The 16,772-nt window shown below is 48.7% G+C and overlaps 2 protein-coding genes across 8 annotated transcripts in view; one reads left to right on the top strand and one right to left on the bottom strand.

Moving 5' to 3' along the window:
- Window positions 1-9,863, bottom strand: part of EVC2 (EvC ciliary complex subunit 2) — a 147,124-nt gene extending 137,261 nt beyond the window's left edge. For all 3 annotated transcript variants that reach the window (XR_009701089.1, XM_061192089.1, XM_061192090.1), the window contains exons 1-3: window positions 9,622-9,863; window positions 3,647-3,701; window positions 356-522 (exon numbers count right to left, since the gene is read on the bottom strand). Coding sequence is in view for 2 of the 3 variants with exons in the window: in XM_061192089.1 (XP_061048072.1) it covers window positions 356-522; window positions 3,647-3,701; window positions 9,622-9,822 (423 nt within the window). In the remaining variant the exon portion in view is untranslated. The remainder of the gene's footprint in view (window positions 1-355; window positions 523-3,646; window positions 3,702-9,621) is intronic.
- Window positions 9,864-12,191: 2,328 nt separating this feature from the next.
- Window positions 12,192-16,772, top strand: part of EVC (EvC ciliary complex subunit 1) — an 82,005-nt gene continuing 77,424 nt past the window's right edge. For all 5 annotated transcript variants that reach the window (XM_061192086.1, XM_061192088.1, XM_061192085.1 and 2 more), the window contains exon 1: window positions 12,192-12,600. In XM_061192086.1, the coding sequence (XP_061048069.1) occupies window positions 12,421-12,600 (180 nt within the window). In that variant the 5' untranslated portion in view covers window positions 12,192-12,420. The remainder of the gene's footprint in view (window positions 12,601-16,772) is intronic.

Raw genomic sequence — 16,772 nt, 5'->3', positions numbered from 1 at the left:
AAATATTCGTTAAACACCTAGCCCTATTATCGGTAGCAGCATTTTTATAACAGGGGCAAGTGAATCAGTCTGGTTAAAACAGGACCCCTTGCCCCGCTTTAGAATCAGCAGATGCGGGGGCCCAATGCTCAGATTCACACATCCTGTTCATCTAAATACTGTATATTGTACAGAAGAAGCAGCTCTCTGGAAAGAAAAAGGGATTTACTTCCCAATGATAACTATATTCAGTGAAAGAGGAAGAATAGGTTTTTTGGAGGAACAAAAGCCTGTGACATTTTCTACACATATGGTCCAAAATTGGCTTCTTTACAACTTCTGATATGTCTTTTAAAGAACTGAACATGTTACTTACCAAGTGGTGTGTTACAGCAGACTCTCTTTTAAACAAGGTCTTCTTGGGCCATGAGGTTATAAAAGCAAATACGGAATGAATCCATGGCCCACTAGAGGCTGCAGAAGTCGGGGGTGGGTTAAAGACTTCAGTTTTCTTATTGAATTTCATTCCAAATGGTGCTTCTACTGCAAAATAACAATGCACATGTATTACATAATACAGAAAGGCAGCGGTTAAACTCCAGAGGTAAACCACATGGTACGTGAAGGCACTTGGAAAATCTTTGCTGAATAAGTGAATAAGTGAGTGAATGAATGAATGACTTACCATCTCTTTGCCAAGAAGATGAGGCATTCTCATTGGGAGACACAGAGCTTAAGAACAGTGTTTCTCGAAGTCTGTCCTCCTTACCTGGGCTGTAGGCTGAAATGTACATTCCTGAGCCCCGCCCCAGACCTACTGAGTCAGAACCACTAGGCAAGGGAGGAGCCATAGGTGATTCTTACACACCTGGCATCAGACAGCCCTGCGTTCGAATCCTGGCTCTGTCACCCACCAGCTGTGTCCTTGGGAAACTCATCTGACCACTGTGTAAATTTATATTTTGAAGTGACCTGAATTGTGGAGTTGTGCCTTTTCAACATTTATCTTCTATCTAAATATAAACTTATATTGACTGAGAATGAATCCTGTTATTCAGTCTTTCTTACACAGAGTATTGATAGCAAGGTCTTTAGAAGTGCTTTTGAACCCTTTTTTAATAGAATTTCTAAATATATGTAGGAAAAATTAAAATTAAAAAAAAAAAGGACGTGGAACTGGAATCCTAGATAAAATCAACATCTTTTTTTCTAGAATAGTACCTGTGGTTGATTCAGTTCATGATGTTGGAATGGGGACAAAGGTGAGTATCAGGGAATTGACAGCCCTCACATGGAAACAGGCAGGAGCTTTCCCAGGCTGGCTGCTCCATCGGGATTGTTTGAGTCAATCACACAAGTGGGACAGGACACCCACCTCTGGACCGCAGCCCAGGAACAAATGCTTTCCCGGGAGAACAAATGCTTTCCCGGGAGACTTGCTGGATGTAAAATCCTAAGGCCACTCTGGGCTTTATCTCTGGTGCAGGCATCCTGCAGGTGCCCCCTGCTCCTCCAGGCCCTCAGAAGGCCCAGCCGCAGGCTCTGATGAAGACCTGAATGAGGCAGCCGCTGCTACTGTCCACAGACAGTATAGAAGGAAGTCAAGCTCCAAAGTGACCATCACCACCCACTGCATCATTGCCCAGCGGCCTCCCCACTAGTGCCACTGTCACGTGGGTCACCTGTACTATTTGTGCAGGTGTTTGGATGCACCCCCACTCCCTCGCCTCTGGGCTGCCACAGGCCTGGAAGCCTCTCCCTCCATCCCCTTGTCCTGCTAACTGCCACTCCTCAGGACTCAGTTGAGCAGCACCTCCTCCAGGAAGCCCTCCCAGTGGCCTTATTCCTCCACCCCCTGCTCTCACTACAACCACAGTCCTTAGTGCACTGCGCTCCCTTTGACCGACAAGTCTGCTTAATCAGTGGCTAAAAGGTCTCTGTGATTACTGTGATATCACCTCAACCTATTTTACTCAAATGAAAACATTGGATTTTATAAAATGTAAAGACTGCAGAGAGTAATAAAAGATATAAAAAGTACTTTTAACTCCCCCAGGAAATGAAATATGTTTATCCCTGGTATAAAACAAAGAGGTGTATTCATAATCTGTGCCGAGCAGATTCTGGATAAAAAAACTATCCTGCCTGCCCAGGACCCCTCCCTTCACGGTAGCCCCCCTCCCCCCACATACACACTAGTCAGTAAGATTCTTAGTCTATACAGAAAAACCTGGATCCCAGCCCATCCTGGTCCCCAGGAGGCCAGAATTAGGCACAGAACCCAAAACACTCTCCCCTCAAGCCCCAGTGACACGGTCGGGGACTGGCATGGGACCCAGGCTGTACCCATTGGTCTTTCCTGAACTTTTGCCAAGCTACTGGGAAGTCTCTTCCTTTCTGCAAGTGGCAGCAGTCAGACTCCTGAAAGTCTGGGGCTGCCAGTGGTTGTCTTTCCCACCACGTGGAAAGAATGTTCCTGAAAATCACACTCACCAGAGGAAAGCAGGGGCCATGATGGAAAGAGAAAGGCAGAGCCCTGACATATATACACTACCATGTGTGAAACAGATAGCTAGTGGGAACCTGCTGTATGCACAGGGAGCTCAGCTCGGTGCTCTGTGGTGACCTAGATGGGTGGGATGGCAGGGTGGCAGGTGGAAGGGAGGTCCAAGAGGGAGGGGATATATGCATACATACAGCTGATTCACTTCATTGTACAGCAGAAACTAACACAACATTGTAAAGCAACTATACCCCAATTAAAAAAAAAAAAGAGAGAGAGAGAGAGAAAGGCAGAGCCCTGAGAACACCACTCCCCCATCCAGCAGTGCCTAGGGCCTGCGAGATCCAGTTATAGGGACCAGCAAATTCCTCTTTGCTTAAGTTAGTTTCAGTTGAATTTCTGTCACCCGGTGTGGTAGGCTGAATGACAGTCCCCAAAGATACCCAGGTCCTAATCCCAGGAACCTGTGAATGTGTTACCTTATATGGCAACAGGGACTCTGCAGATGTGATTAAGTTATGGGCCTTGTGATGGGGAAGTAACCTGGATTACCCTGGGGTCCATAAATGTAATCCCAGGTGTCCTTAAAGAGGGAGGTAGAGAGAGATCTGAGAGGCAGAAGAGAAGGCCATGTGCCCGCTGAGGCAAGATGCTATTCTGCCGGCCTGGAGGCTGGAGGAAGGGGCCATGACCTGCAGAATGCAAGGGACACAGCTCCAGATCCTGGAGAAGGAAAGACCTTCTTGCTAGGGCCTCAGAGGGAGTGAGGCCCTGCCGACACCTTGACTCAGACCAGTTAGACTGATTTTGGACTTCTGCCCTCCAGAACCACATGAGAATACCTTCGTGCTGTTTTCACCACTAAATGTGTAATAACTTGTTACAGCAGCGAAAAGAAACTCATACACTTGGCTAACACAAACATTCTGCATTTTCTTTATCAGATGCCTTCGGGGGGAATGAAGACAGACCACCTCACCCTGAATTCTGGGCTGTGCACCCAAGCTCCAACCCGCTGCTGTAGAAGGTGACACGTTGCCTTGCTCTGTAAGGCACGCTGGTGAGCAGGGGGCAAGGGAGGCAGAAGTAGGAGGGCTATGGCTTTAGGGTCTGGTTCTCTCTCGTGGTCAAATCAATAAAAAATCAACCAAAAGAAAAACTTACCTGCAGTCAGAAAGTGAGAGCTTTCCACACTGGGCCAAATCCCATGGGGCAAGTCCTAAAAAGAGTCAAAAGGCACAAAGACATTAACGAAGAACATACTAGGAGTGGTTGAAAGCCATTTTTGTAAATGGCTCACGTGGAGAGGAGCTGCACTTTTATCCAGAAATCTGATGTAAATCTTTCTAAGTTGATCATCCCACCAGCTTTTGAGTACAGGATGATGTAACTGCATTTCTGGGAGCTGTCTAGGGAGACAGCAGAGTGTAGGGGAAATTTCATATAGTTGGACAGATCTGGGTTCAAATCCCATCTCTGCTTTTCATGAATCCTGTGATGCTGGGAGAACCTCAAGTCTCTGAATTCCCAAGATCCTGCAAGTTTTCAGAGTGGCACATAAAACACTAGCCTGGGAGTCCGGAGAACTGGATTCGAACTGGACCATTTACTCGCTGTGTGTCCTTGGCCAAGTCTCTCAGCCTCTCTGAGCCTCAGATTCCTCCTCTGAGAAGTGTGGACCTCAAAGCCTCCTCCCAGCTTGCTTCACCTCGTTCAGTGATTAAAACTTCTCTAAATGGGGCCCAGCCAACCCCTCCACTCTACCTTTGTAAAATACTGAGCCTTGGAAAGGCCCAGACCCCACCACTATAAAATAATGATAATAATAATTACTGTTATTATAGTGCCCTGGTTACAGCCCTCGAAATGGGCCAAGCCCAGTGCTGTTCACAGCAGCATTATTCACAATAGCCAAAAGGTGGAAGCAACCCAGTGTCCACTGATGGATGGATAAGTAAAAGTGGTCCATGCATACAATTCTACTTATAGGAGGTATGTCAAATTCATAGAGAGAGAAAGTAGAATGGTGGTTGCCAGGGGCTGGGGGACAAAAGAATGGGGGTGGGGTTGTTGATTAATGGGGACAGAGTTTCAGTTTCACGAGATGAAAAGAGTTCTGGAGATGAAAGCACAACAGTGTGAATGTATTTAACATCGCTGAACTGTTAAGAGGGTAAATTTTGTTATGTGTCTTTTGCCACAATTACAAATATAAACAAAGAAATAAATAAAGCAGATCTGTGATTACCTAGAAGGAACTCTAATATACATCAAGTAAGATCCCTAGGTCACAAAATTATGAATAATATGGTTTCATTTAATAAAAATGGCATTTTTATATATTTAAGACATTATTATATATTTAATAATTATATTTATGTATTTATATTTATCTTTATTTTTATACAAATTAGTTAGTTTACTAGTATGTATTTACATATTTATTTGCATATTTAATAACTTGAAAGTATATCTATATATATGTAGATATTTAACAATATACTTAATACTAATTATTTATACATTTAATATATAATTACACGTTTAACAATATATAATATCATAACCATGCGTTATTTTAAAAGCCTAGAAAGGAGTATGCTGAAGTCTTAGACTTTGGGACTTGGGGACCAAGTCTGTGCACAGTAGGGGGGGGAATCCCTTGTTTCTGCGCCACCTATATTGTTTCTTTTCTTTTTTTTTTTTTTTAAACTGCCCTATAGGTGCTGGGTTTTTTTTTTTGGTTTTATTTATTTATTTATTTATTTTGGTTGTGCCGGGTCTTATTTATTTATTTATTTTTATTTTTAATTTTTTTAAATTTTTGGCTGTGTTGGATCTTCGTTTCTGTGCGAGGGCTTTCTCTAGTTGCGGCAAGCGGGGGCCACTCTTCATCGCGGTGCGCGGGCCTCTCACTGTCGTGGCCTCTCCTGTTGCGGAGCACAGGCTCCAGACGCGCAGGCTCAGTAGTTGTGGCTCACGGGCCCAGTTGCTCCGCGGCATGTGGGATCTTCCCAGACCAGGGCTCGAACCCGTGTCCCCTGCATTGGCAGGCAGATTCTCAACCACTGCGCCACCAGGGAAGCCCCTATTGTTTCATTTCTTGTAAGAGAAGCGTGTGCCCATGTGTCATTGCAACAACAGCAATAACAAGAACACAGACTGAGTGATGGGAGCTAGGCCTATTCCTTCAGGGTCTTCCAGGCCCCCGACCCCCAATGTGAACGTTGTCCCCGAGACCCCCTCGGACAGGTGTGTGTGGCCAGGACAACCACTAATCCATAACGTGCCTTCCACAAGGTGGAAAGAGATGCCACTTCCTCAGAAGAAGAATGCCGTGTGCCAGACACTGATGTGGATGGAATAAGTCTTTGCTGCCATCTGGCAGGAAAAAAACATCTCCTAAGAGCATACATCCAGCCTGCGCATAGTGACCTCCTTCTAACAAGTACAGTGCAGCGGGAGGGGGTAATTTCACAGTGGAGCAACCTGGCCAGCGCTGGTCCAGCCAGGAGTTCAAGGTCAACACTGACAGTGAAACATCCTAGAAAACTTCCTCTTAATTGCTAGTCTCTACTTGTGAAATTGAAGACCATGGTATAGTTTCCAACTTATTTAGTATTTCTTTCCATTTGACTGGGAATCCACTAAAGAATCATTTTTGTCATTGTGTGTTTCATTTAAAGAAACATTTACTAATATGATCATTTTTACTGTGTGGGCAGATGTCTGTTCCCAATTTAATTCCTGGAAGCCAGGAAGAATTCCAAGCAACTCACAATTATTTGACAGTTTTCCATCTTTGTTTCCACTGGCAGAAACAGCCTTCTTAAATGTTCAACTCTTTCAAATAAATTAATAATATCTTGAATTTATGTTCATGTCTAATCTAATGTTCCCAAACTGGGATAATTTCTAGTCAGAGAAAATTCCCCAAAGCTGTTTTGTAGGACAAGATGTTCTGTACATTATTTTTTATGTGGCTGCATATCATTATAAACATAGAAACAACAGTTTAATGTATCTAAATCTGTCTTCCTTTGATGCTCATAAATTGAATATGCCCTCAGGACCATGTGGGTGTTTTTTCACTGTTATAAACTATAGTGAAATCTGAAAACAAACAAATGAAAAAAAAAACACCAACAGCGATAAATCATGTTACTAGATGCACCAAGATGAATCCCAACAGAGGGCACCCTGCAAAATACCTGCCCAGTCCTCCTCTAAACTGCTGAGGTCCTCAAGACAAGGAAAGTGACAGCTACATGTAAAGTGGTGTCCTGGATGGGGTCCTGGGACAGAAACGGACATTGGGTACAAAAGCTAAGGAAATCCGAATGAACTATGGACTTTTACAATAGCATATCAAGGTTAGACCATTAACTGTAATAAATGTATCTTACTAATGTATGACACTAATAGTAAGGGAAAAGTGTGTATTGGGGAGAATATATATGAATTTTCTTTACCATGTGTACTATTTTTCTAAAATCAAAAACTGTCCTGAAAACTAAAGTCTGTTAACCAGAAAAGACTAGAATTCATTCGTGAGGTCTCTGGGGCAAACAGTGGTGCCACGGGGCACCCAACTCCCACACACGTCTGCCTATACGACCCCTGCCCCTGGAACTCCCCATCCATTCTTTCACCCAGCCTTTGCCACACGACAGGCTCTGTGCCAGGTCCCTGACCTCACCGAGGGACAGAGGTCCCCTTCCCAACAGACGCTTCCACTTGAGGGCGAGGGGCAGGATCCCAAGTAGCAAATGACTCAGGAGGCCCTCAAGTGCCAGGGACCCTTGGCTATGGCTCCCTGAGGTCTCCATCGTCTGCCTGGTCTCCCACCTGCCTCCTCTCTTGGTTTTTCTTTCCACCTCTGCCCTCTATCCTCTACTCCCACACCTGCCATGGGGATGCTTTAAAAAGACGAGTCAGAGCAAGTCACTTTTCTGCTCAAAACTCACCCATGGCTTCCATCTAACTCAAAATAACAGCCAGTCTTAAGCATGGGCCACAGGGCCTGTCCTGATCTGGCCCCTCCTCATCCTCTAGCTTCACCTCCTCCCACTCCTCCCTTCTCCCCGCACCCTTACTCAGGCCACACCAGCCTCCTTACTGGTCCTGGGCCACACTAAGCACTTCCCACCTCTGGCCTTTGTCCTCGCTATGATCTCACTCTGGAAAGTTTTTCTCCAGAAGCACCCATGCCCCTCCCTCATTCCATCCAAGGCTCTGCTCAACTGTCATCTCCTAAAAGCGCCTTCCCTGACCACCCTGTCTAGACGGCGCTCAAGGCCATCTCTGCCAGCCCACTTTGCCCACTGTATTTCTCTCTACAGCCTGACCACCAACTGCCACACTATAGATTAACACCATTTAGTGTCTTTCTCCTGCCCCAAGAATGCAGGTCTAAGAGCAGAGACTGTCTTGTTCCCTTGTATCTCAAGCACCCAGAACAGTCTGGCACCTAAAGGGCCTTCCATAAACACTCAGAAGCCTCTTGTCCACTCACGCCTTCACTGTTTCTCTCCTTCTGACAAACTTCCAATAGCACTTTCTGGGATGATGGAAATGCTCTATGGTCTGGGCTGTCCAGTATGGGAGCCACTAGCACATGGGGCCATCGGGCACCTGAAACGTTTAAATTCAAACAGCCACAGCGTGGCCGGAGCCAATGTACTGGACACAACAGTTTTAGAACAACTGGGAAACTGCTGTAAACTGGCTATTAGCCCACCCTTTGCAGGAGGGGAGAGATAATAAGTTAATGTGAGCATTTGGGTTCCAGTTTTCAAAGCACTCTTTTGTAGAGCCTAGCAACAAGCATCCATGTAAATGTTCTGGCATTGGCTTCCCAAAGGAAAGATCAGGTGAGGACAGGTGAGTGAGCTCTGATCGTGGGGGCCATTGTGAGAGCACAGGACAGGCCTGGGGGTTTGGCTCCCTGGGCCTTGGTTTTCTCATCAGCAAAATGGGCCAGATACTTCCCACCACACCAGACAGGAGCAAGTGAAAGGACCTTGTGAAAATGTTCATCACGAGCTTTGTAAAAGCTCAGTAAATTGACACAGCATTACTTTGTCTTCTCTAGTGAAAACCTAAGAACTAATCATAGACAGTGAAGGGAATCTCATTTAAGAGACCTAAAAATCTGTAGCAAGTGTAGCAGGCACCCTGGGGTCTACAGGTAGAAAACTCAACAGGACAAGAGGAGCCGGGCCCTGGGGGAGGGCTGGGAGGACCACAGGGCAGCGATGGGCCAGACCACTGGACAGACATTCCTGGGAACAGAAGCCTGAATTTGCAACAGGGGTCAGGGTGGAAAGGGGATATAAGTGGCGAGCGGGGGGCGGGGCAGAGTGGTCAGGTGTATACCATGGACAGGTCACCTAGAGGTGGGGGGAGGAATGGACGGGAAATTAGGGTGTGAGGGTGACCCAGAGGAAACAACCATCAAAGGCCAGAGGCTGAGGGGTGGGGACTGAACCTAGTGGATGCAGCCAGGTGGGCGAGGGAGTGGGGAGCAGACATCAGAACTGATTAGGAGGAAAAGGCAGGGGGACTGGTGACCAGATTTGGCGGAGGGAGAGGGGAAATCTAGGGTGACAGCCAGAGCTCTGTGCCCTCCCAAGTTAGGGACCACACAGGAAGGGGCAGGGTGAAGTAGAAAGTGGCTAAATTTGCAGTCACAGAAAACCCCAGCAATAGTGCCTTTTATCAACTGCTACACTCTCCCGAAGCACTCACCTGTGTAAGATGCTCTACCTACATTCCTGAACTCATCTAAACTCTCACATCGACCCTCTGGGGTGGACCCTGCAATAGTTACAGATCAGGAGACCGAGGCAGGAGAAGTGAAGCTACCTGCCCTAGGTCACAGAGCTCTTAGGCTGCTTAGGGGGATCGACTCGGCCTCTGGCAAGGTCCAAACCCACAGCCACCAGCCACACCGCTGTCTCCACCTTTCCAGGGAGTTTTCTGGCCACAAGCGGAAAGGAACACGCGTTGCATCCTACTCAGATCCCGCTCTCCCTTTAGGGTAATTTCCCTGACCCGAAGGGGCCTCCCCGCCGCGGGTATAGGGTGAAGCCAAACTTCCCAACTCAGACCCGAGACTGGGGGCGGGCCCTCCTTACCTCCGCGGTCTGCTCTGGCCCCACCCCGGGAGCCGAGCGGGGATCCGGGGGAGGCTGGGCGCCGAGGGGGCGCCGGAGGGGACCCGGGTCCGCGCGGAGCCGGCCTCGGTCCCCGGGCCCCGCGGGCAGCGCCAGGGCGGCAGCCAGGAGGCCCCCGGCCAGCACCCACGTGGCGCGCCCCCGGGAGCCCGCCGAGCCCATCGCTAGCCGGGGACGCGAGACCCCAGACGTGGCGAGGGAAGGCCGAGTTGGAGCAGCTTCCGGACCCCAGGCCCGCCCCGCCGCCGAGCATGCTCAGTGAGAGCCTCCGCGGAAAGTTTTCTGGAACTGACACAGGCATCTGGGGCTTGGCGGGACGGGAGGAGGCTGAGGACCGAGACAGGCGTGGGAGGGAGGGAGCCAGGCTGGCGCAGCGGGCGCTGGGCGGCCACACTTGAGTTTGATCGCGCCCCAGCCGGGGGCTCTACCAAAATCAGATTGGGTGACCCCTGCTTCCAAAGATTTCAGGGACTCCAAGTGCCCCTCCATTAATGCCTCCTCCGTTCTCTAAGTCTCAGCTCAGACTCACCTCCTCCAGCAAGACTTCCCTGACACACACACACCGCGCTGAATCCGGAGTGTGCCCAGGCCCACCAGCCCCCTATTAGAGAACTGTGAAACTTTTGGAGAGGCAGGGTCATGGGGATACAGGACAGCAAGGAGAGGGGCTGAGAGGGAAAAGGCAGCTCAGAGGCCAGAGAGAAAGGCCGCTGTTCATGTCCTGTTGGGTTCTGTTCAACCCAGTGAGGTTCCCACTGTGTGAACCCTTGCTGTGGATGAGCCCTTGGACATGTCCAAGAAGCCACCCTCACATTCCCCCAGGAGGGAGGGGTGGGCAGGTAGTCAGGACAGCCACTGGGGGACCTCTCTGGGGAACCAAAAATAGGGGAGTTGGTGTCTGGAGCCAGGAGGCAGCAGCTGAGCAAACTCCCAGAACTCTCCATGGCAGCAGGGCTGTTACTGCCCTGGGCCCGCAGCGACAGCTTACACCTCTTCACCCTCCTGCAGCCTTCCTGCAGGGCAGCCTATCATGCTGTCTGCAGCCTCAGGCCAGGAAGCCTGGCACCTGTGCTCCTTCTTACCCTGCCCCTCCGAGGACCGTCCTTTCCTGACTTGACAGGGACAAGACAATGGGGTTTGGGAATCTGACAGTTTATTAGCCAAGCTTTCGGCACGAGGTACACTGTCCTTGCGGGTACGCAGCGTGTGCCAGGAGTGAGACAAGGCCAAAGACTAAATGCTAGCATGTTGCTGGAGCATTAATTCTATTAGTGAGTAAAGGATGATTTCGATATGCAACCAATTTTATAATAAAGTAAGATGCAAAGAACACTACATTTTAAGAAATAAAAGCCTGAGTATCCAAAGAAATAGCCAGCATAAAGCAAGAACTTCTGGTTATTGCCGTCATACATGTTCCCAGGAGCCTTGGAGATGCTCTTAAGGAAACATTTAAGAAGCACCGCATGGCAGAGAGTGTGAGTCCTGAAACCAGACAGACACGGGTGTGAATATATGTGCCCAGTTTCCTATTGCAAGACCTTGAATGAGCCACTTCTCCTGTCTGGCTGTCAGTTTCTTCATCTATAAAAAGTAAATCTAGATAATAGTTCCCATCTTGCCAACTTGGAAGGAGTGAAGAGGAAATGATGGAAAAAACCAGAAACTTGAGCTGGATGTCCAGGTTAAGGACACAAAACCCCTCTCTGGATCCCCAGAGATCCCCATGGTACCCCTGCTGTGGCCCTCACAGGGCATTAAGCTCCAAAGGGTAGGGGTGTGAGTGCATTCGTGCGCGCCTGCGCACGCGTGCACGTGTGTGTGTGTGTGTGTGTGTACCCCAGCACCCAGAAAGAGAGCTAGCATCAGTAAATGTTGCTTAAAGAAAGAACAGTTGCTGAATTCTTCTGCCTATCTCCCCACACAGCTGTGAAATCCTCACTGGTGGACCTTGTCTGGTTGGTGGCTGCCCTGGCGCTGGTTCAAACAGCAGGGGCTCTGGAAATGCTGAGTGAATGAATGACCACGCGTCACCTCCTGGCTAGCAGGGGCTGAGTGTAACAATCTCCCTACATGTAGTCTTAGAGGAAAGCATTGACCATCCTGGAAGAAAATAGCATTAAAACAGGAGTCTGCAGGCAAACAAGTTCAGAGGCAAGGTCGGACTGTGCGGTCCAAAGGGGGCCAATTGGTAGAGGTCAGGAGCAAGGCTGAGTCAGACTTGCAATGTATCACTTAGTGCTGACCCTGATCCTCATCAGGAGGAAGGGCGCGTAATAGTGCCCATCTCCGAAGGTTGTTAAGAAAGTTACTCGGATCATCAGGCTAAATGCTTAACAAATCCTCAGCACTCAATAAACAACCCAGCACCACCCTCCTCCCTGGCTGTGGTCCCCTCCCCCTCTGGAAGTCAAGAGGCCCGTGCAAAACAAGACTCCTCCCAAAAGGTCCTCCTGGCTGAGAAGCACGCCTCTGGCCGGGCATGCTCAGTGCAAAGGCAGGGCTGGAGGCGGGGGTGGTTCCAAGTTTTGGGCGGAGGGTCCAGGCTCCTCCCTCCGGCTGGGCAGCGCCGGGAAGCCGGAGGGGAGCTGGAGGAAGGAGGCAGCACAGGCCGGAGGAGTCGGCGGAGCGTGCCGCGCCCCTGGCCCGCCGGGGACCAGGTTCACTGAGGACCTGGCGGGGATGGAGCTCCGAGCGGCGGGCTGGGGCAGCGCGCGGCGGCGGGTGGGATGCGGCGGGCCGGCCGCCTGAGCACCCCCGATGGCCCGTGGCGCGGCGACCTGCGGGAGCGACGCGCGGCTGCAGCTGGGCCGGGACGCGGTGCGGCCGGCGCCCGCGCTGCTGGTCCCCGCCGTGCTGCTGGGCACCGCACTCGGCCTCGGCCTTGGCCTCGGCCTCTGGCTCGGCTGCCGCGCCGCCCGCCCGCGTCCGCCGCACCAGGTGGGTCGGCCGAGCGGGCAACCGGGGTGTGGGGCGCGGGGGCGCGGTCTTCCTCGGCCCTGTGGTCCGGGTTTCCAGCCCCCTTCTCCGAATCCATTTGAGCGTGATCTTGGGCATCGCTCGCAAAAGGTCTTGCCCTGGGGGATTCCCCTTCTGCTCCGGGAGGCGGCTGGAGACAGTGATTTCAGAGGGAGCCGGCCAAGTGACAGAAGGGCTCTGGCTTGGAGTTGCCCCGAAGTGTCTGCTCCATCTGACAACGCTGTGTGACCTTAGCTGATGAAGGCCTCCAGGCCTCAGTCTCCTCATCTGTAGCACTAAGCGTTTGGACTTATGGGCGGAGCTCAGCGTGGTGGACAGGAGGGCAGGGGATTTCCCCGCCCCTGGATGTCCATTCTGCTTCCTTGCTGTGTGCATTACCCAGTTAGCTCCTCTTGAGTCCCAGCTGCTACATCAGCATGCATTCAACATTCGACCACACAGCAAAAGTTTGCTGAGCACCTTCTACTGCCAGGCATGGCCTAGGGGCTTAGACACTACATCAGTGTACAGGATAAACCCTGCTCCTGCCCCTGGAGGTTCACAGCCTCTGGATGGACAGATTACAAGTAAACACTTGATTATAACACAACCCCATCATGAGTTCTGTGATGGGGAAATGAAAATGCTAGCATTTATTGAATTCTGGCTGTATGCTGGGTGCTAAGCTACACTTTCTACCTGAAAATGATCTCATTGACTCTCCAAAACAGCTTGTGAGCTTGTTCCATTAATGTCCCCATTTTGCAGATGAGGAAACTGAGGCACAGAGAGGTTAAAATAACTTGTCAAATGACAGGCGTGTGTGTCTAACCCCAAAGCCACTGTATAGGAGGTGGATGGGATTGGTCACAGGTGGCTGCCTGAAAGGGATTAATGGATGCTTCATATGGCAGTTGTTGTTATGGAATCGGATGTTGTGTGGAGGTATCGGGCATACAGCAGGCATTCCATCAGTGGTGGTATGATCACTGTTTTAGGTCCCTGCAGCTTTGACCTCTTTGAGGGATGAAGTCTGGTGGGATCTGAGATAAGGTGGTGTGGTTTTGTTCCCCCATTCCTGGCCCACATGAGAAGGGGATGCATCCAGCAGATGTAAGCATCTCACATGGCAGGTGAATTCAGGGGCATGTCGTTCTGCAAAGGGGTGATAAAAGTTGAAATTAACATAGTGCAAGATGCTTGTAGGTAAGTTTGAGGTGGTCACATCCTGCTGGTGATTAAGAGACACCGGATCCTTGTGTGAAGAGGAAAGTAACACGTCAGAGCCTTTCCTGGGTGCCAGGCCCCTTGCCAGGAGTTTGCGGGCATTTGTTTCTATATTCTCACTCCAAGCCTTTGAGTGGGGGGACTGTCAGCCTCACTTTCCAGGTGAGGACATCTAGGCTCTGCAAGGTTGTTCTCTGTCCAGGGTACCATGATGAATGAACAGTGGCTGGACTTCAACTGCAGTCTGTCTGAACCCCTAAGTCAGAGTGTTTAGTCATCCGCTACCTGGTAAGGTGGTAGTTAGTATCTGTCTTAGTCTGGGCTGCTATAACAAAAATACCTTCAACTGGGTAGCTGATAAACAACACAAACTTATTTCTCACAGTTCTGGAGGCCGAGAGTCCAAGATCAGGGTGCCAGCAATGGCTGGGTTCTGGCTAAGGTCCTCTTCCAAGTTGCAGATGACTGACTTCTTGCTGTGTCCTCATATGGCAGAAGGGACAGGGGAGCTGCTGGGGCCTCTTTTATCAGGGCACTAATCCCATTCATGGGGGGCTCCACCCTCATGACCTAATCACCTCCCAAAGGCCCCACCTCCAAATACCATCACCTTGGGGGTTAGAATTTCAACACATTAACTGAGAGGGAAAGGGACACAAACATTCAGACCATAGAGTAGCCCATTTCGCAGCTGAGTAAGCTGAGGCTGGCAGAGACTCACCAAGCTGTCCGGGTTTGCACAGCTGGTCGGTCACAGCTGCACTAGTCCAGTTGAGGGTGGTGGCGCCTCAGACCAGGTTTGTAGCTATGGAGGGGGCTCTGGCTCAAGGGTAAGGCTGATTGGGTTTTCTGATGGTTTGGATGTGACCTTTGTAGCACTCCTTTCTAAGTGTCCTCCTTTCCTCCGTCTCCCGCCTCTAGTTTCTGTTTCTAAAATAGAAACAATATGACTGTCCTGGTTAAAAATCTCCAGTGGCTCCTGGTTGCCTACACGAGATCACGTCCAGTTTCCTCGCATGGTATATAAGGCGACTGACCTTCCCTGGGGCATGGACACCCATGCATCCAGCCACCCAGAATCCCCTTGATCCCCAGATGTCGCTGCACTTCTGCACATCTGTTCTTTGTTCTTGTCCCACCCATCCTTCAGGACCCAGAAAGAAAACCATGTAGGGAAGTGTTCCCAACCTCAGGCTGGATCAGACACTTCCTCCCTCTTGGTTCCCGGGCACTCTGTTCTCCTCCTCTGGTTCAGGTCACCCAGCTCATAATTCTGTCTTGCACCACTTTCCCTTTGTGGTTTCTGTTTTATTTTGTTTATTAGTTTTATTTATTTCATCATTAAAACTTTTTTTTTTGGCATCAAAGTTACACATGCACATAATTTAAAATGTTCATTTGCAACCATTTCCCACTTTTCAGAAGCCATCTTGTTCGACTCTTGTTCAGCTGGCTATTTTGGTCATTTACTTCTAAATAACCTGCTGACATGGCTGCTTGACTTCCCACTGCGGAAGTGCGGAGTGATTTAGCTCTCTTTTCTCCCCTCCTTCATATTTACACCCTCCCCACCCACCATCACCACCTCCCTATGTGGTTATGGGGTAACTTTGGTGAAATCAGTATTTGGTGTTTTCGTTATTACAATTCCAAAAACATAATTCACTGTCAGCCAAGGATCTGCTGTACTTATGATTACTTTCCTGTTTTGCACAATACTTTGTTTTCCCTGAAATTAATAATTACCCATTTTCTTCATTTGCTTAGATTCTGTGTACTTATCATCTGTTTAACAGTAAACTTTCCCCCATTTGTCTACATTTTCTTTCAGGACATTTGGATACATTAGGTATTTGATCAGTTTTATCTTATAGGAAAACTTCTCTCCCAGAAAGCTTCTGAACTCTCCAATATGAGCCGGTTGTCTCTAGACCATTGTTATTCTCATAGTGGACCAGAGCAATCTCATCAGCATCACCTGGGAGCTTGTTAGAAATGCCAGTTCTTGGGCCCCACCCCAGACTCACCGATGAGAATCTCTGGAGGTGGGTCCAGCAAGCTGTGTTTAACAAGCCCTCTCATGGTCTCTCTGTTCTTAAAGTTAGAGAAACAGCTGCTGTAGGCTTTTGCTGTCACCATTGGGACCTCTTGGGGCCATCATGCTGGAACTTCTTCACCTCTCTCCTGGGTTGGACCCTCTTTCAGGATCTCCTACACTGTCTTTATTGGCTAATTTCCTCATTTGGGTGGAGCACATCCTCCAGTAGCTTTCTGAGAAAAGGATAGGTGGAAGTTCTTTTGAGAATTTCTATGTCCGAAAATATCTTTTTTCTATCTATCTTTATACTTAATTTGGTTAGAGTAGTTAAGTTATAGAATTCCAGGTTGGAAATAATTTTCCCCCAGAATTTTGAAGACATTTTTTCCATTTGTCTTTCAATTTCCATTGTTGATGTTGAGAAATCAGGTTGTATTCTGATCCTTGATATTTTGCATGGTATCTCTTTTTTTCTTCTTCTGTTCCTCAATAGAATCTTAAAGGATCTTTTCTTTACTCCCAGTATGTGAAATGCACCAGGATAGGTCTTGGTGGAAATCGAATGCTACTTATTGTGCTGTGCATTCAGAAGGCCCTTTCAATCTAGAAATTCATTTTCTTGATTTCTTTAATGACTCTTTTCTTTCTGTATGTTCTGTTGCTTCTTTCAGGAGCTCCTATCAGTTTTTGGTTAAATTGGGCCTCTAATTATCTTCCTTCTCTCCTATTTTTGATCGCTTAGTCTTTCTATGCTGTTTTTTGGGAGACTTTTCTCAACTTTATACTTGTACTGAGTTTTTCATATTCTTAATTTTCAAGAGTTCTTTTTGTCCTCAGAATATTCTATGTTTTTACTAGCCTGTTCTTATTTTGTGACTGTAAAATCTTC

The sequence above is a fragment of the Eubalaena glacialis genome, chromosome 5 (genome assembly GCF_028564815.1).
Source record: "Eubalaena glacialis isolate mEubGla1 chromosome 5, mEubGla1.1.hap2.+ XY, whole genome shotgun sequence".
NCBI classification, from domain to species: domain Eukaryota; kingdom Metazoa; phylum Chordata; class Mammalia; order Artiodactyla; family Balaenidae; genus Eubalaena; species Eubalaena glacialis.
This window is presented reverse-complemented; position numbering and strand designations above follow the sequence as displayed.